Below are 20,616 nucleotides of genomic sequence, written 5' to 3'. Positions count from 1 at the left end.
TTCTTTTCTTGACAGGTAACTTTATTAATAATGGTCTTGGATCTGTCGCACCTACCAGGTGCCAGTCTTTTTTCACACTTCGCAAGAATTTTCTGAAGAATAAACTAGAAAGGCATAAAGTTAACTGAAGCTACTAAGACACACATTTGAAGGTGGGTCTATTTTGGGACTTTTGTTTTTGTGTTTTTGTTTTTTTTTTAACAGAAGTTTCCATGAATGTGTGTCAAAAAACTTAAATACATTGAGAAATACAGTAGAAAGACTATATTTACAGTCAATTATAATGGGCACTGCCAACACATCCAATAACAAAAATAAAACAAAACCTTTTTTTTCATGTTTCTTTCATGCTTTTTTCACAGAGATTTTTTTTTAAATATGATTTTGTTTTTTAAAAAATACAAGAAGGAAATAATTACATTCTTCATATGAGAACATTATCTTACAACATACACCCTGGGCCAATTAATTTGAAAGTGTCTAACAAAACTTGATACTAAATTAATATTCTCCATTTGAAAAATCAAATTGCCACAATCATCTCATTAACAAAAAACCACCTTTGATCCCCCAAATTATGATCTGGTGGGTTTTTTTAATTATTAAAAAAAAGAATTACCCATTAAAAAAAATAATTAAAAGCACTTGGTACAGTAACAGGTGTTTGGTGAGGAAGCACGAGTGTAACATTTTCTTAAAAGACATGGAAATGGTTCAAAATACGAGAGTTTTCCTTTAAAACAAAAGTCATGCTGCTCTATGGCTGAGTTTGCCTGGTGATCCTGAAATCCAAAAATGGTGAAAATACAAGCTCTGTTGCTCTTTATAAAAAACTGTGCAGCAATAGTACTATTCAAGACAACAGAGTACATTTCACAGCACCGAATGTGGTCTGTAGACCTTGGTTATTTCCCAAGGTTTTTGGCTTTCCTCCTTTCAAAACCTTGGCCATTATGTAGAATACACTAATGCAAATTGCAGTGGTACCAATGCACTTATACAACAGAGACATACAATTACAGCACATGCCAGGCTGGGGGCAGTGGTGGCTTTATGGAGCCTTTGCTGGAGGAAGAGTGAAAGATGCTTAATTTTGCTGTCAGCCCCTGCTGCAGCAGGCCTTGTTGGTGCTGAGGGTGACCTGCACCTCTGGCAGAGCTGAAGGCTGCACCACCGGGGCTGGGGTTGTGTGCACAGCCCCAGCACCACACCATTCTGTCTGCTTGGGCAGAAATGTACACATTTATCTCAGGCATAGATTCCTTGTCCTTGTGAAGGAATTAATTTTTTTTTTCCATGGGATATAGGGGATGGAAAATAAAATACCGATTTTGGGTAAACAAGACAAAGTGATTTGGCTTTTGACTACTCTGCATTACTTGATGTGGGACCACTTCTTAATGGCAACTGTTACATCATTGCAAATGTTGACTAGAAGCCTAATTTGCATTATAAATATGTACAGATATAAATTAAATATTTATTGCAATATACAAATAAATAACTTAATTTGAAATAAAAAGCCTAAATGAACTTTTGCTTCAAATTGTTTCTGCTGTTATTTGTGGGAATTTGATGCTGTTTAGTCCATAGTCATACAGCATAGAATGTGCCCTCTACTTACAGAGTTAGTAAGTAGATAACCTAAAATAGTAATAAAAAATTGTGTTTTCAGTGAAAACCACACTGACATTTGCTTTTCTACTGTATCTGCATTCCTGCAGCACTTTGTACAAAGCATAGTCCCAAGAGGCAAAAAGCCTTTTTTCATGCTGGGCTCCATTTCTATGCTGCTAAAGCCAGTGGGATCCCTGGCACTAATTGCATTTGGGAACAGGACACAGCCCTGTCTCCTGTCTGCTATCAGGTCCTTTTGAAAGCTTTGTGTCTTCAAATCCCACCAACTCCTGCGGGAAGTTCTCTGGCATCCAGCTCAGCTGAGAATCCCAGTGTATGCTTCACGAGTTGCACACACCCTTTCCTAAAGGTAAGAGATAATCTATAGGTGTGGCCATAAAAGGATGTGATCCTTGATAACTACTGTCTTGCCAACTTCTGTGATTTTAAGTGCAGTCTTAACTAACTATCAAGGCTCCAGCCCTAACATCTGTGATTATCTCAAAATATGAGTAGTATTTTAATTTTTTTAATTAAAGTAATTTTCTAATCCTCAGTTGAGGAGGAAAAAAATCTTGAGAGTAAGATTGAAGACTCTCCAAAGGTTTAAAAAAAACACAGAGAAAAACTTAAAAGAGGCCATCTTATTATACAATTTCCCTCCTCCCAATTTTTAAAACCAATCTTGAGATTTTGAAGGACTTCAGCTGGCAATTTACTGCATATAATTTCTCAGGAGTTACATGGATGGAGACAAAGAAAACCAGACTAAAATGAAAGATGCTGTTTCCTAGTAAACAAAAATGGATTCATGTCTGAGAAAATCCCCAATTCTTTGTAAAATTGTTTATAAAAGAGTCTGAAAATTATCACCTTTTCAGTCCATCTTCCTCAAAAATAATAGCTGAGGTCTGAAAAGACGAAGGAAACTAAGTACAGCAGTGTTCTATAACTCAAGTTTAACAATACTATATTATAAAAAACAAAACAAGACTGACTGCATAAGTTATTCTGAGTTGCCATTATCTGTTGAGAATTATTTTCAATTATTTTTTTCTTTTTCAAAAAGCATAGAAAAGAAGAAGTATCTAAAAATACCTGTTTGCCTTTTAAAAAAATCAGGAATAAGTCATAGTTCAAGAACGTGACCTTTGAAAACGACTGGTGCTTCAAAACATTAATAAAAAGAACGTACAAAAAAGCATTTTTTTTTCCCAAGTTTGGCAGCGTTTTATCTCCCAATGACAAAATCATCTGTCCAAAAAGTATCCAAAAAATGCCTCACAGCTGAGTCGTGTCATCCCGCGGTCCTGCACCAGCACGGAGGATGGTGGCACTGCAGCGCTCCCGCGTTCTCAGCCGAGCAAGCCTTGCTGCTTCTGTGATTACATTTCTTCAGTTTTCTTTTGCCACGTGAACAGCAAAGCAACTGCTAGTGAGTAAGAGCTTACTCTGTGTCAGACCTCAAAAGTCAGTTTTAACCTGTAAGAGTTAACGATTTCACGCTGGTCTTTAGACACCATCTTCAGCAGCGTTCAGGTGGTCTGATGTGATAGAATCAACACTGCTGGTCTGTGCTGTTTCAGCAAAGTAAACTTTCAACTGTGACTTTTAATTACTGTGGTTGGTTTGGGGTTTTTTTGGTTTTCATTTTCTTAACCAGTGAAGTTGGAAATAAGGAGTTACAGCTAATAAAAAGGGGCACACATAGTTACACAGCAATACAGTAGAGGGAATACAGGCGAATTAGCGCCAAGCTACCATTAACTTAACAGAATTGTAAAACTTGCTATGTTGTATCGCTTGAAATGACCTTTCAGATGAGTCTTTTGCAGCCTATGTCTTGGTCTGTAATAGGTAAGGCCTTTACGGAAAGTGAGTGGTTTTGCTATGTTTATGTTCCATTTTTCATCTCCCATTCCTGGAAAGAGGGGGAAAAAAAAGATACAGAAAATGTTAAAGAAATCAGGATATTTCACTGATGTCATTGGATCTGCTAAGCCACAGTTGAGGTCAATGACAGTTTTTCCATTAACTATGCTGGATCCAGTCCACAAATTAGGGAACACTAACAAGCATGTCCTGATAGTGTCTGTGCACAGCCTCCACCCCTCCGCAACTATATACAGTAACTTTTTCTCTAGCACAGTGCAAATAAGCCATGTTTGTTTCCTGCAAGGGGTAGTTCTGGAGCAATTTGCACCCCTCAGTTGGTTTAAAGCACTCAGCTAAGGGAGAGGTTGATTTAAGCAAGCAGGGCTCTCTAACTCATTTGCATGAGACAGCAGGAAGCCCTCAATATCTCTCAGAGCTGATACCAAGTGACTGCTTTACTGCTGTTCAATTTTTTTATTATGAAATTCATGGCAGACACATATTTCCATGGCTAAAAAGAGCAACTTACTGAGGCAGAGACTAACAGGCAGGGTAAAGAAAAACAAGTCAGCCTGCATTGCATTTGTTTCCCTTATACATAATCCAAATTGAGCTATTGCTTGGCAAGTTGAAGAAATCATTTTGCCTATCTGTGCCTCAGTTTCTCTACCTGCTAGCTGGGAACAAGGACACCTACCAACCACAGCAAAACATGTAAACTATAAAGCTTTCATTTATATGTCTCAGAGCAAGGTACTGCAATTTATTCTGCCACGTAAGTGGCGTAAGAGGCTATAGCTAAACACCCAGTTAAATAAAACTTGTGGCTATCCAGTGACACCTCAGTATTTCCTAACAGTATTTGAGAGCAGAAGAGCTGAAGAGGGATGGGCTCAGCTTAGGACATCCACACTGTACCTACTCCCCGAATCACACTCTTACAGCCATCAGGAACTAATGAAGATCTGTAAGAGGTGGCTTCTGGCTCAAGCAATCCCCATGGGTCAACCAACCGCCCAGCTGCTCCTCGCCAGGAAGGCACAGGGGACTGCAGATTCCTCCCCAACCCATCTACTCTGCAGAGACACTCTGCAGGCAGCCTGCTGACTTGGCTCCCAACCTGGATTCCTGAATTTAACGCTCATTCCACAACATTCAAGAGCTCTGGCTGAAAACCATTACTTATGCATGTAGATTGCTGTTTCTGCTGCTGAAAGCAATAAGAGCATTAGTTTGGCTAAACAGCTGCATGACCATGACACCTCTTCAACTGTTGTAAAACAACAAAAAAGATCACAGTTGGTGGCTGCTTTAGCAATATGAAGGAAAAAAAAAATGTGAGTTTGAAGCAGGTAGAGAATAACTTCTTTTGTTTCCAAACTTGTAGGGTTTCTTTCCTTCATTTAAATGCTGTTTTTATTAAAAGACAATATATTTTGAATATTCACTTTTACTTTTCAAATTATGGTAAATCTAAATTTAAAACACAGTGTTGATAAAAACAAGACTACTTTAAAAAGTCTATTAAATGTATATTAAGCCTTGAAAACAGAAGTGTCTTTTGCAGGTGCAAACGGAACTTTTTCTTTGTTTCCGTTGGTCCAGCAGATTCACACCAATGAAAGAATGTTTAGGTCAACACTGACACTCTGACTAGGAGCTGGGAAACTGGGAGAGCTCCTTTTCTTCTCCAGTCCCTGAACACAAACAAAATGTAAGCTGCTGACATTCGCCAGCCCACCAGTTTTGAAAACAAAACAGAAATAATAAATTCGGTTTTCTTGTTTTACATAACAATTTAGTTTTAGAAATTAAATTGATATGTGAAATGTTTAAATAACTTTTTTCTTGTACACAAGGATATTTGGATCATTTTACTTCTCTAGGAATGCTAATGCAGAATATTGTTTTCCAAATTTTAATACAGTCTCCACTTCCAGCCAAATACAGATTTAAAAAATTGCAATTAAAATGCCTTCTGGCTTCTTAAAAATATGCATAATTACTTTCTAAAAAAAATTTAAGGACACTTAAACGGAAAAGTTAAAAAATCCAAATATATGTATGCGTATATGTGCATATGTATACTGTATGTCCTAAACAGTTGATGCCTAAATTCCTGCCAGTTTTTAGATTTAACACTAGATCTGTCTTACTGCTTCTCTCCGTATTTTCTTCACATGTCAGTGCATCTGAGAGGAGAAAGCTTTTGGTGACACAGCTTCCAAACCTGCTGTCCCAGCAGGGAGACACAGGGTGCTGCTGGTTCGTGAGCACAGCAGTGACACAAGGGTGGCTGGTGACAGGCTCAGCATCCTCCGTGCAAGGAAGGGGGGCAAGAAGGGAGGCATTCAGTGCATTCAAATACATACCAGGGGAAGAAAAACCCCTGTAATCTGACATTCTGAACGCTTAAACAACTCCCTCATAACACCGGGAGATGTGCTGGGGTTGAAGATGCAAGCGCAAGCACAGATGTGAAATCCGTTTCACTCCCACATACTGCACTGACATCCATGCGTGGAGAGCCAAGTTCTGCTCTGGGATACTCACGTGTGACGCCCTTCCCTTAGCCACATCTATAAGGCCTGGGCTCACTCGTAACTGCAAAAGGCCAAAAGAATTGAAAGCCAAATTCCACCCCCGCACATGTACAGCTGCCACCCCTGAAAGTCGGGCGTGCTGCAGATCCATACCTGATAGCAGGCTTTGGCTGCAGCTCCTGCCAATGGGCTGAGTACAGCTTGGGTTGCACTATCTAATTCAGCAAAATTTCACTCTTAATATTTAGTGCCTGAGTTTTTAGGAAAAAGCTGTTAAAGCTGAATTGGATACTTTGAGTTGTTTTTCCCAGCATGGGAAATATGCTTAGTTGCTCCATATCCTTTTGATTAGCCTAATTCTATATCCAAGATTCCTCTACCAAAAAGTTTGACCAGCTTGTTATGCCATCCAAAGTACAGTGACATGAAACAATGCAGCACTGTTCTTCCTGTATGGTATATGCTGAGCATAAAAAATGTACTACAGCTGGAAGGTATCCTTTACACCAGAAATGTTTAGGTTTTTATAGTGCTCTGATTCCTCCAGCTGTAACAATTAGATGGCTGGATTTAATGTGCCTGTCCAGCACAAATCCACGCTCCTGTTTGTAAGGACTGTGCTCTGCTAGACCACATTCCCTGAGTAATGCTGTGCTAACATCCACATCTAAGACCAAGTGTACAGTTAGAGATGATATCTTTATGAGATAGATTAGGGTATAATTGAAATATACAGATAAGCTTTAGAGTACATAAATCCTTCTTCAGGTTTGAAACACAAGCAGAAAACTTCAAAGTTAGAAACTGAATTGAAACCTATTGCAGCAAGTATAATTATCCTTTGTTGAATTTAAATGAATCAGGTTAACTGGCAGAACAAAGCAGTTGATGTCCATGGAAGGTGGTAGAAGGAAGGTGAGAAAGTTCTCTCATAAGCTGTAGCAGGAAAAATAATTCTATTATAATAATTAAATAATAAAATAATTTTTGACATGTTGATTTTTCAGTATCTATTCCGTTTAGGTGCCAAGCTCATGCTCAGACACTACAGATGTATATAATCCATGAATACATGTAACAAAAGTTACTTGAAGAAATTCAAATACAGAAGACATCAATGTTTTGAAAAAAAAAATAGCCTGCACAAAAGACAAGTGTTTATGATTATCATTTTTTCTAATCACAATTAGAAAAAATCAACAAAAGCCTGGGTCCAATGCTATTACTGTCACCTTTGGTTATGTGCTGCCCACATACTTATGCTGCTAGCAAATTTAGCCCACAAGAATGGTAATACAAATCCCATTTCAACTAAAAAACAAAAGTTAGAAAACTAAGAATACAAGAGAGTTGCAAATTTCAGTCTGGTACTTGTGAGACTAAAATTAATTCCGCTAGATACTTGCACAACACATTGTTGATTATTATAATGTACAGCTATTCTGTTCTTGCACTGTCTGGCAAAGATCAGACCCAATCTTGTGTTATTTCCAATCACTTACTATAACAGAGCCCTTTTAACCACTTCCCTGCTATACAGATTAGTGGACAGATAGACTGTCTACACCACAGACCACTTAACCTTGCATGTAAAATCAATAAAGGAACAGAGAAAAACATGTAATGAGAGTAGAGTCAAATCTGTCTCCCAAACTACTTACCAATTCTTCTGCAAAAGATTCCCCCAAATCAGAAGTATTTATGTAGTAATACCAATAATTTAGACATTCTCTTAAGGCTAAATAAGACTTTTAAAGAAAGTATGAAAAAGCACAGAAAAAGCAAATTAGACACCAGTCTTCCCACCTTTGCTTTCCGAAGGACGTGGCCTCGACACGGAGAATTGTTTGATGAGGGAGGTCGCTTCAGAGCTGCTGCACTGTTCACAGGTATTGAGCATTCAGTATCACTGGTATCACAGCTGGAGATTGGAGAGTTTTCCAAAGTTCGGTGCTTGAAAATTGGAGACTAATGAAGAATGAAAAGCTTATATTGAGTTTCTCCAAATAGTCACATGGGCAACATTTTCTATCTAGATTTAGGATGGCAGATCTTTTTTTTTAAAGAAAACATATTCACAATAATGATGGATAAACGAAAAAGAGATTAGAAAAAAAGAAACAAAACACTGTGTATGTGTGTGTGTGTGTGTGTGTTTTCTGTGATGAAAATCGAAGTTTCTTTTCTTTCATTAAACAACTATGGGTCATCCAGAGGAATTGACACATCCCTCTCTGATCCTTCTGATGGCTGCTTTGGACACAGATCTATAGAACAAGCTGGGATTGCCAAGCTCCATTGTGAACATGTGAGATGCAGCCCTTGCAAAGGGTGGCAGCGACTGACAGGAGACCAGTACAAGTAGGTCTCCATCACTGCATGATGACCATGCATTTAAATCTCCCTGGGATGGAGCAATGTCTCAGTTCCTCCACTTTTACAACCACTGAGAGCATCAAGGCATCGGCTTTTGCACATTATCCTAACACATACTGCCTGTGATTCCCATGTCTACCTGCTCCCTGTTCCCGTAGAAAATGTAACGAACACAGAAAGCCATTTAATTCTGCTCTTATTTCTTGGACTTAAAAAAACACTAAAAAACTCTCAGCTCCCACTCATTTCTGCTGGAACTGAGAAGGCAGAGCATTCCCAGCCCATGATTGTGGGATTTTCGTATTTAATGTGTTTGCATACCTGTGGGCTTGATGTTCCTGATTTTGGCTCAATAGCTAAGCCCAGTGTGATGCCACCAGCCAAGGCTTTCTTTAGGCTCTCCTTCACCTCAGTCAGTTCTAGTTCCAGGTTTACACGCTCAGCCTCCTTCTGCTTACACTCCTCTTCCAACTTCTTTAACTTGTCTTCAAGAATCACTTGGGTCTTCCGGCCTGTCACCCACAGCAATTTTATTATTTCAATAAGAAGCTTATATTTACACTTACAGAAATTATTTTCTTTCTAAAAAGTAAGGAACAAGGTCTCTACATATCAGTGATGTCACAATAAAACTATGTACTTTACCTACAACACTTTTTTCACGTCAAAGGTTTAGCAACCTAAATGCTTTCTTTCAGGTGCTTTTCCTATATTTTTAGTCTAGTTTCAAATCAGTATTTGTTTAGCTACTTTTCTGTATCATGAAAATATAATTAGCCAGTCACAATAAAATTATTCCCATGTTCTGCTTGTCTGAACTCCCCATCCGTATCATTTGATAGGTAGGTGTGCATATACACACACATATACAAAACAAATATACATATATATTTTTATTTTTTACATTTTCTACCTATATAGAAAGCAAATATAAACCTTAAAGAGTATTGCTTAACATCAAAACTAAACCTCATGTAGGGTGGCAGGTCTACAGCACAGAATATAAAGCTATTTGGATAATTTAGCCTACTCGGGTGAGAATTCAGCACAAAAAAGCAGCTCATACCAGCATTGACTTCAATGGCAGCACGGAGATCTTTTCTCTCTTTTCGGAGCTGGGCCAGCCTATTCCGGAGAGCTTCCTTCCTCTTTAGCAGCTCCTCCTCTTTGCTTTGTAACCTCTTTGCATCTGCCTCCACACGATTCTTGCCATATTTGTACTGCTCTGCATCTGCATGTAGGAGATTGAAGATAATTAGGGTTTAAACTAACAGTAAATCTCAGAAGTATTCCCCGAGACTGAGTATCATGTGAAGCATGTCGTGGTTTGAGAAACTGGTTTGTCATTCCTCTTCCCCTGGGTCTTTCTTGAGGTCCATGATTCCTGCCAAGTTCTGCAGCACAGCTACAGCAATGATATGGAATAGAGAGTTTGTACTCTACATTTACCTGAGGAATATGAGATTTACCAGTTGGCTTACAGCGCATTGGTTTTGAAAAATGGCCTTGCCTTTCTGTATGGTTCAAAGGATGAAAAGGAGGTTCCTCTTTAGCTATAAACCCTTCATTTTTAGTTAGGAGGGGTGAGAGGAAAAACTACCTGTTTGCCCTTTTGCCTGGTTTTCATCCCTACCTCAAGTGCTGAAAGCACATTTTTTCTCACCAGACGTAAGAGAATAGAAAGATGTTCACACTTCTTTGATTCTGGAGAGCTTTTTCTTTTTTAGTTTTCCATACAAATGCTTTCATTTCATGGCTCACATGTATCTGTGGTGTAATTAACATCACGTCCTCCTTCAGTTGCAGACTCAAAGAAAATAGGTCAGCTAAGAGATCACTTTGTCTGTCTGCGTATCTGAAGGTAAAATCTACAACATTAAATCATTCCTGACAAATAGTTGTTAAACCAGTTTTAGTCAGTCTTTAGTAACTGAGATGCCTTTACTTCCACAACTACTTATTTCTGTACCAACTGACCTTCATGGTTAGAAAGCTACTTACTGAAGTCTGAAGTCTAACATAAATTTCTTGTTGCCACTAAATCCATGACTCCTTAAAAGTTTAGTAAGTTTTAAGATGTTTTATCATGAGATTAAAAAAACCACATTTATTTGTTCCCTAGAAAAAGTCATGCTTTGGACTCCATATTTTAAAAATATTATTGTAGCTCCTTTTTGTCTTTTCTCCTGCAATCCCTGTTAGGAATTTCCTAGACAATCTACCTGCCCAGGAAAACTTTTTCTGAATGTGCCACTCACCACTTGAAATTTCCTCTCTCTCAGGTAGCTTTTGATCTGTGTGGTTGTGTTCCTTCTTTTGTTATACCTTTTCTTTTTTTGACAATGATAAGAGTAAGTCCACTTCTGAGCAACATAATGTTCTGATGTCTATCCTAGCTCCTCATCCTCCTTTTCCCACAGGAATACAGAATTCCTCTCTGCCCTAAATGAAGAATCATTATCCCTTTTTTTTTACCTGCTGTCCTCATGACTTTGCAGCCATGGGTCCACGTTTCATATCTGTCACTCTCCACATGACACCCTTTTATCTTGTGGTGTGTCTGGAGTACTGAGTCACCAATGCACACAATATCTCCTATTCAAAGTCTTGGTGGGCATCTCCTTCCCGCCCTCTCAGATACAGAAGAACGACAGTGGTTCTTTATCTTGTTTGCTAAGACAACAGCTATTTTGGGTGTCCTTGTGACTCAAGTGAGACTCATGAGACAAATGAGGCAGCAGTGAGGAGAGGTACTTACTAGATGCAGTGCGCTTCACACATGACACTGTTTCGGATTTCTTCGGCTGGCTATTTAAAGTTCTCCCTTTTCCGGCAATGCCATTAGTAGTCACAGGAGGTTTCTTGCCTTTAAACTGTTTGAAAACAAAAGTACAAATGGGCTCCAGGTATTCCAGTGCCACTGGCAATACAGTCACCCTTTCATCAAGGGCAGAGCTTGACAGAAAACCGCTTGCTTTGAGAGCCTTAATGCAGAGAGTATTGATTGAGCTGGAGACGGCGCTTCCTCCAGAGATGACATCTCTGAGAGCTGCCTGCTCAGCAGGAGCCACGCCAGCAATCACAGGTTACAACAAGGGATGAACTCCCCATCTCTGGTGGCATCAATGTCTCCAAAACTCTGGCATTTACGGTATTAAGAAAGCCATTGCAAAGCAGAAAAAAAATTTTACAGCAAAGATTCTCAAAACACAAGTTTGTCAGAGTTAATTTCATACAGAAAAACACACCAGAGTTTGCCACACAAAAACTCAACACTGTTTCTTATTTACTACATGATCTTGCCATCCTTGTGGTGAATGGGTTTATTTTTTTTAAACAATATAATTTTTACATATTTTTAAATGTTAGGAATTAACATATCAATTTCCTCTTAAACAACCTCTAGCTACTAATTAAAAGCTTTTCTTACTTAAAAAACCCTCTCATAATGGCCAGACAGGCTCACAAGATTACCAGGAACAGAATATTTCACGTTCAAGGGATTTCCATTTAGAGGGCTCACTGCAATGAACTGAACCCTGGGAAGATCAACACTGTCCTGACTAATCATAGTGTTCCCATGCAGGATGCGCCAGCCAAGCGCAAGGCTTGGCTTGTGCCATGCTCTGTTCTCCTGCTTCCAAAGGTTTGTGAGGACTGAACTGGAAGTGCACTGAGAAGCCTGCTGCTGCAGTCATTTATTGCTCATGTCCACCTCCACTTCTGCAACTTTACTGAATTCTAATATTCCAATATGAAGTTTCTGTAAGGGTTAAATGAGTTAACACGCAGTATGACCAGTACCTTACACAAAGGAAACACTTATCTAACTGTTCCATGTCAGATTAGATTGAAAATCACCCATCACTGTGATACATTCACAGGTTTATGCCAACGACCAGCTTTTGGAGACGGGCTCCGGGCTCTGAGAAGGTCCCTGGCATGGTTGTGGGCAAGGTTTGCTCTTCTGCCCTGCTGGGGTCTGCCCATCTGCTACAAGGCTGAGCACAAAGACTTCATCTGCTCTGTAGTTTCATGTTCCAGCTGAGGTACAGAAGTCTGAAGCCACCCTCAGAGACACAGGCTTATTTTTTTTTCAGGAGAAGAAAATAGCAGCCAATAAATTAACTACTGTATATATGACTATATTCAGCATAATTTAGTAAATATATAGCATCGTGTTATGATATATATGTATATTTACAAAATATATAACCACAGTATATACAATATATAGATTAGTACAATTCTAAAGAGCCAAATTTGCTGTCACAGTAAGATCATATTTCACTTGTCTTTTTTGCTGTTTTTTTTTTTTCTTTGAAGTCATCACTGCCTAAGGAGCCAGAAGGTGGCTAGACATGCATTCAGGTTAAGTGTGGAAGGACACATCTAATTTTTTTTTAATTATTATTTACAATCTGTAAATCATCAAGAACATGTTTGGAAAGCCTTTCCCAGGTACCAATACCTCCACATCAGTATTTATAACTTTGCAAACCTGTTTCATTATCAGTGGGCTCCTAACTAAAAAGCACTTCAGTGCTAACACTAAGGGATGTAAAATAGCCCCCTTCAGATTAACAACCAGATAAACAGAACAGCCAACAAATAAAAAGCGTTGTTAAGTATTAAATAGTACAGTACCTGCGAGCCAGATCCCCTCCCCACAGCAGAGGTATTAGTGACAGACTGAGCAGAAGACAGATTGGATGAGACAGGGTATTTGTAATGGTTAGAGGAGAGTTTGTCAGTAGATAACCTATTGGGTTTCCTGTCAGCTGGCGGATAGCGCGCAAAGATTTTTGGAGACGGCAAGTTATCGTACAGGCCTGCGTTATCATAAAGCATTTCTTCTCCAATGTTCCTGCTACGAGAAGAAGGAAAGCCATCTTCTGGTTCCCACTGCAACACATACACCTCGGCAGTTAGTGAACAATACACCATGCAGAACCCCCTAGGTGAAATTAAAACATTAGTAATGCTTTTGACCGCAGCAAGCTCTGGGTGCTCAGCAAACACACACTTATTTTTCACACTTAAGTCAGACTATTTAGAAAGAAGGGGGGAGGACATAGTGTGGAAAGCAAGCATTGCATTCTGTGGCTCACAGCCTCAGCACTAAGCATGTTCCACAGTATGAGCAAACCTATCACCCTTGCTGTTTCATGGACTGCATCTCAAGTTGGTAGCTCTAGTACCAAGGGGGTACAGAATGTGTTAACGGGGGGATACTCACAGGCTACACAGATGAGTCTGTGGATTACATCTGATATATGAGTTGTTAAAAGTAATATGGCCTCAGGGGCATTTTTCTTTTTTTTTTTTTTTTCTTTTTTCCTTCTTCAGGTCTCTCCCATGAATAAAAGCTGCTGGTATACTGGCACCACATTTTATTTGATGAAGAATTATTATTCTGAGCTAAAAGAAGTACAATAGCTCTTTTTTTTTTAATTTTCAGAAAAATTGAAAGCTCAACAACAGTACTCCAGTGATTCATACAGTTAACCTTAAAAGAAACCAATCTGGTTGCCAAATATCCCTCCTTAGCCCATCCTGGCTGTGGCAATACACTACTCATACTATGGCATGAGCACATCCAAAAACTACACAGAGACTGCTCACCACACATGTGGTCGTGCATTGTTCCCAAGAGGAGCTTTCTATGTTTCTTTCTGACATTACTAAGACATGTTAGAGGACTGGATGTCTGGTCCATTTCACACTTTGAACCTCTTAACTTCTCTTCAGTTTGCCTTTAGTGAGAGCTTTATGCAGCAGCCCAAATTAAGAGCTAACATAGGCTGTAGCTCCCCTGTAAATCTTCCTGAGGACCACATATTGCCATGGGTTAGCATCCGCTATATGTTAAACTCTATTACACATCTGCCTACAATCAGCTCTGCAATTTATTAACATGGAAGTGACCACTGTGGCTCTCCTTTGGGATGAGCAGTACCTGCTGTCATTTGGAATGCAGCCCCAGGGACTAAGTGTTTGGGTTTGGGGTTTTTTCAACAGACATTAAAAAGTGTCTGGTGTAACCGACTTCTAAATTTTGCCAGGTCCAGTGTGATCTAAAAAGTACCCTCTCAAGTGAGTATTATATTCAAGGACTTGGCAACGAATCACCAACAGGCAACTGCTTTCTAAATGCACGTTGGCTCACGTGCAGGTTAATGCAAACAATATGTCCCATGCCCCTTTTATTCTGTAGGTGTGAGGGGAGCCTGCAACCCCCAATCAAAAAAACATGAGTTCATTTGGAAACTGCCCAGTGAGCATTTCTAGATAATACAATTTTCAGATGTCCATGCATTCAACACATGCAAACCATTTGTTCTGTGCAAATTCAATTCTTACCGATCCGTTTATGCAGGGAACATCATCATAATGAAGTGCCATTCCACTTGGACAGGCGTAGCCGTTGGCAGTGCTTCCCCGGTACGGATTTGTAGATATAACTCGCCTGTTCATGAAACTGAATAAAGCAAAATAAAAATAATAAAACCCAGTGCTTAAACCTAAGCCTAAATTATGATTCAGTGGTATGTTCCCCGTGTCTGATTCTGTAGCCTGGAAGCACATAGCTTCTCACTTTCTCCAGGACAGTTTTAATTCCTTTGCCACTCACGTGTTGCTGCTAGCAGCCAATATTACAACATATGTTCCTGTACTCCGTTCTTACAGTGGGAATACAACTGTGTGAAGGCCAGTAGGGCAACAGCTGTAACTGCTCAGTGGCATATTTACATGGGAACCTGCTGATCTATGTTATACATCAGCTTGCCAGTGTCCCAGAAATGTTCCCTTGCTGTCTGCACTGGGGAGAAGCAGGTGCTTCTGGGTGCATGCATGCTCACGGGGATGCAAACTTAGGAACTGAAAGAATCAAGAATCAAATCCTACAAAAATTGATAAAAACCCCCATAGAATTCAAATGAAATATCCTGAACAATTACTTCCTCAAAATCTGGGAATTTTTCTTTTCTTTATCAGAACTTTTGGCTGGGTATGCCACTATGCTTCCCAACTCTCCCTGGGTAATTGTGCATGGAAATACTCTATATGCTCATTCTTGCTCTGTTCCACATGGTGGATCTGAGTCCTCTGGAAACTTCAAAAGGGATCTATCTATCTATCTATCTATCTATCTATCTATCTATCTATCTATCTGTCTGTCTGTCTGTCTATCTATCTCCATATATTTTTATATATTTTAATTTATTCCCTTATCCCATCCCAAATAACAATGTTGCTTGTTTTACCAGAACTCTGCAGAACACATGCAAGATATCAAGATCTACACTGGGTTTGCAAAGATCTTACAATGCAGAAAATGGTACAGTTGTGCGCAATAGCAATAATGACCTCAAAGGGCAAGTTTTCTTTTGTAGCAACTGCTAGAATTGAATGAGGTATGGAGTGAGATCTCAAATAATTCTTAGAGCCTCAGGTGTACATGAATGGGAAAACAAAGTTTTCTATCCCAAACAATGGAACTATTCAGACTCTTTGCTGACATTCATAAAATATGATAAAGCACTACTAATGCAGAGAGGGTCTTCTGTAGCGCTGGCAGGAGCTCAGGAATGCTGTGGTTTCAACAGTTGCTTTATTTTGGCTTTGGAATAACATGGAGTCCATTGAATTTCTCATTCAGAAGGAGAACTGGGGCTCACCTGAGCTGCAGGAGACCTGGGCTCACAGGAGGGACAAACCTGCCCAGCTTGGTGTGAACCTTCCAGGGCAGTGTGGGGGTGGAACAACCTTTAGACAGGAACTTTTCTTACTTCAAACAAACTAACAACAAAAAGCCCAAGGAAAATTCCATGATAAAAATGTTTTTAACTTTATCATATCTCAAACTTTATTAGACATTATTAAAGGGCTGCATTTGTTTACTGTTCTTAGTGAAGGACGTTATTCAAGTGTTTTTGGTTGGTCTGAAGAACTGCACTTGGAGTCGTTATTGTATTTCTTTCCAGTTAAGTGGCTTCAATGAGAGTGATACATAATAACCATGTCTGAAAACTGGGATATTCATTAATGACATCTGATGCACCTGTAGTAACTATTTCCACTGCCAAAGGAAGCTAAGATTTATCTAAGGATCTACAAAAACTTCATAAGCATTCTTTCACTAAGCCTCATTAATCCTGTTTTCAGATGCATCCATGTAACTTAATTGTATTCTGAAACTGCTAGATGGAAAATGGAGAAAACTTGGTTGGAAGAACTGGTTTTTCAGCTTTTCCTGAATACCTATTGATTTAGACAAAGGAAATTGATGAGGCTATTAAGGAAGAGCTGATAGTTTTGCAAAGCATCAGTCTCAGGAAATGAATAACCAAAGTGACTGAGTGATAATCAAAGCTTTAATGATAACTGCATTTAATTTGGAATACTGATATTCATTCTATAAAGGGCAAATGAGTATTTTATTAACATTTAAGTATCATTGTAATTTCTCCTCATTTTCTAAGAGTAGCTCAAAATCAGCAGACAGCTACTCTAGTTGCTTATCAGCAAACCCTTGCAGGCTCTTAAAGACACACAATGAATTTTAACTAATTCTTAATAGGGGAATTCTGCTATTTTGCAAGTTGTTTGACATTCCTTTCTAACATGTGGTCTAGTTGCATATGTTTTTTCACTTGGCTCCAATTAGTATCACATTTGTGCAGAAAAGGAAAGCCGTGCAGTATTCAGGGGAAGAGGTTACCATTCTATTTCTCTTAAATGTGGTTATTGCTGTATGCTGACTGAAGCAAAAACACATGTCAACACAGGATAAACGTTTTGAGCCCTATTAACTTCTAAAAAATATTAACATAAATCTGTATGCTAGGTGCATTTTAATTCTATCAAAATTATCTCGTTTTCACAAAACTGGGCTTGTGGTAACACTGAGTCACTTTAATTTCTATCAGAAGACATTCTGATTGAAGTTGTGCATTTTCTCTTATTAAACTTTCCTTGGCACCTTGCTAATGGTAGGAGGATCTTCTTTTGCACAGCTTCAAAACTTTTTTCTTTTTTCTTTTGCATTTTCTATCTGTTTAAAGTCACGATGGGCAGATGGGGTGTGATTCTCTAATGTATTAAATCACACAAATTCCAAATGTGTGTGGGGAGTCTCATTTTGCAGTGGGATGAGGGATGATGCCTTTGCCAGCTGTCTTCTCAGGCCACCCTCTTTCTGACCACTGCAAACTACAGGGAACATCTGCAGCAGGGCATCCCGCCTATCTCAACCGTTTCTTAACTCCCCTTTTTAAATTACCTCATCTAGCCTAGGAAAAATAGAAGTCTTTTCCCACCAAAGACTGCTATAATGCCTAAAATGATTCAAACATGTAAATCACTATATATGCTAAGTATGCATTACCCTTCTTAGCACAGGATCAGTAATGGGGAATTCACCAGACTGATTTGCAATTTAAACAGTTTCCATGTTGAGCCCTAGACACTTTCCCAATTTCCACCTCCTAAATTATACCCCAGAAATTAATTGGACTGGGGTGAGCTTGATGAAGTTTTTAATTATTCAGAAAGAACTTGAGAAGGAAACACTGAGAATGTGAACATTCAAGACTTAAATTTGCCATACATTCTTAGTGTGTTGCATATACGGGCCAATAATATCCTGTATATTTGGCTGTATGTAGAGCAGATACAGCCAGTAAATGTGAATTACATAGCTGCATATTTCAGAATCTTCGTTCTCTTCCAGTGATAGTTCTACGTTTTTAGGCAAAATGAAAGATTAAAATACAGCATTTGATAAGGGGACTTACTGAAAAAATTAGTAAAGATTTGAGTAAAGTTCCATAGTGCCTTGCATCTTTTACAGAATTTAGCAGGATGCCAAAACAATAATCATAAACACATCTAACATGCTGCGATGCTGAAACACTTCAGGAGTTCAGTATCTGGCAAAGAGGGAGATGGATTTTGATAAGCTGTGTTGGCAGTGGAGTTAAGATATGGATATAAATTCTCAGAGTAATGGAAACACCCGGGAAGCTGAACGCCTCTCACCAGAAGGTCTGTTTTGCAGCCTGGATGACGCTTGCCGTCATTTCCACGTCAATGTAGTCATAGTGCAGAGCTCCAGGGTCTGTTGAGGACCCTGTTTCTGCCAGCAAAATTCCTATCCATCTGCCCATGTCTTCGGAGGAGGATGCCTGTGAGGAGAGGGCAAGAACATAGGTCAGGTTTTTGCTCTGCCACTGAGCTAAGGATTATTGCAAAACAGCGCATTCTTCTTGGTTGACAAATTGCTACCACATTGTATGAGAGGCTCTGGTTTCACTCTGCTGAACTCCTAAAACCCCCCAGATTTCTTATTAAATCTGCTTTGCTAGAAGGAGTGCACTTTGAGTAAGCTTGTGTGCTCATCAGTTATGATGTAATACAAAGTGAGCAATCCACAAAAAAGAAGAAAAAATAATCATTTAAGGCTAGTGGATTTAGATTCAAGTAATGCTTACTTTAGACTTCAGAATATTGAAAGCTTTAACAGAATTAGTTTCCGATGTTAGACTGGGGGATTTTAGATAGCATGACTCCCGAGAAGAAAGTGTTACTGCTAAGTAGAAACAAGAGGGAGTAGGGAATGAAATAGTGAAATTTTAATGGTACTTTTTGGAAAATTTCACTAAATTTGTCTAGATGATGTCATTCATTTTCCTGATGGTGCAAGTAAAAACATGAATATTACTAAAATAATTTTAAATTTTCCATGTTTTGCTTCAAATCACCAATTCAAAAGTTAAACAGTAGCAAAGTAAATAATGGATAAAAGTAGGGGGGAAAGGAAACTGTGAGTTTTTTAGTTTTTTTCTTATTTGTAAATATTTCATTGCCTTTCACAGTTCCTTGAGCTGTTTTCTAGTTTTTCAGCTTCTCTGAATTGCTCTCAAGTAACAGGCCTGTTTGTAAGGATAGGAGACTAATATGACCTGTAGCTGGAAACATAAAGTGGTCTAAGTGCCCATCCTGCCACTGAAAGCACAAGATTGTCTCTTTCTGTATCTTCTCATTTCAGGTTTTAAAATATGACAAATAAAGCCCCTAAAGAAATCCTGACTCACCTAAAACAGACAAAAGTGTGACCTTCATAGTGCAAGGAGGAGCATGCCAGTGTGTACACATGTGGTGTGCCAAGAGACACACAGGCTGCTGGCACACTGCATTTTCTTACTGCACAATTACCTTAATACAGACACAGACAGAGCAAAAGGAGTTCACGTAAGTAGCAGACAAATGAGGGTTAAGAGCTCTAGAGCTCCCATCAACAGTGATCCATTATTTAATTATTGCTAAGTTATTTACTCAAAGTAATTATATATCCCTGATGTAGAAGTGTGCCTAGAGAAGGAGCAGGGATATTTTAGTACCAGGTCAATGGAAGGTCAGTGTAGAGAAAAGCATCTTACTGAGAAGATTTCTGAACTACATTAAATTTCAGTCATTTTTTTTGTCTACAACACTTAGTATTTTATTTCTCCTTCCAGTATTTCTTATTCAGCTCTGGAATAATATTATTTCAAAGATTTTTTTTTTTTTTTTGAATGGACAGGTTGTATGAAAGCACTTCTCTAATTTAGCTTGTGGGTGTTCCTAGAAGTCACAACCATTAGCAACCACTGCACCTCAAGCACAGCAACCTCCTGCCCATTTCGGAGCAGGCGGAAGGTCAGGGGATGCTTCGAATCCAGTCCCAGGATGACTTCGCAGCCACGGAGAGGGATGGAAACAATGTGCGTCTTCAGATCTGTCCTGTCCTTGTGGAAAATCAGTTTATTGTCTTTCACTCTGCACCAGCGCTCACGCCAGCGGTTGTTAGAGAGCACATTGAGATATCCTGCAATAAAATGAAATGTGAGATATTTTACTTCTGACATTTTTTGAAAAGAAATAAAAAAAAGAAACTTATTTTCAGTGTAATGCTAGCCCTTAAATAACTTGTTCGTCTTCTAATAGGAAGTCCAGATGGGTTTTAGGAAGACAAGAAAATGACCATTCCCCACTTCTTTAATGAAAACTATCACTGTGCCAACAACCTAGAAAAGAGGATATAAATATGTGATCCTGCTCATGTGCAAATGGCTGTTCTGTATCAGTCACTGCAGCAGCTGGATGAGCAGGAGCACACCAATCCCCAAGACTTTAGTAAGAATGGGAAAGGGACAGTGAT

At 39.0% G+C, this 20,616-nt stretch overlaps 1 protein-coding gene across 5 annotated transcripts in view; it reads right to left on the bottom strand.

Annotated features, from left to right (window-relative positions):
* Window positions 1-20,616, bottom strand: part of AFAP1 (actin filament associated protein 1) — a 111,240-nt gene continuing 90,624 nt past the window's right edge. For 2 of the 5 annotated variants that reach the window (XM_027642918.1, XM_027642919.1), the window contains exons 10-19: window positions 20,072-20,283; window positions 18,456-18,601; window positions 14,775-14,892; window positions 13,059-13,316; window positions 11,170-11,284; window positions 9,478-9,642; window positions 8,733-8,923; window positions 7,842-8,003; window positions 6,046-6,096; window positions 1-3,538 (exon numbers count right to left, since the gene is read on the bottom strand). In XM_027642918.1, coding sequence (XP_027498719.1) covers window positions 3,512-3,538; window positions 6,046-6,096; window positions 7,842-8,003; window positions 8,733-8,923; window positions 9,478-9,642; window positions 11,170-11,284; window positions 13,059-13,316; window positions 14,775-14,892; window positions 18,456-18,601; window positions 20,072-20,283 — 1,445 coding nt within the window. In that variant the 3' untranslated portion in view covers window positions 1-3,511. The remainder of the gene's footprint in view (window positions 3,539-6,045; window positions 6,097-7,841; window positions 8,004-8,732; window positions 8,924-9,477; window positions 9,643-11,169; window positions 11,285-13,058; window positions 13,317-14,774; window positions 14,893-18,455; window positions 18,602-20,071; window positions 20,284-20,616) is intronic. The other 3 variants (XM_027642921.1, XM_027642920.1, XM_027642922.1) reach the window with 3 other exon arrangements.

The sequence above is a fragment of the Corapipo altera genome, unplaced genomic scaffold (assembly GCF_003945725.1).
Source record: "Corapipo altera isolate COAL_440 unplaced genomic scaffold, ASM394572v1 22, whole genome shotgun sequence".
NCBI classification, from domain to species: Eukaryota; Metazoa; Chordata; class Aves; order Passeriformes; family Pipridae; genus Corapipo; species Corapipo altera.
Note: the sequence above shows the minus strand (reverse complement) of the source record. Positions and strands in the feature narration are given on the sequence as shown.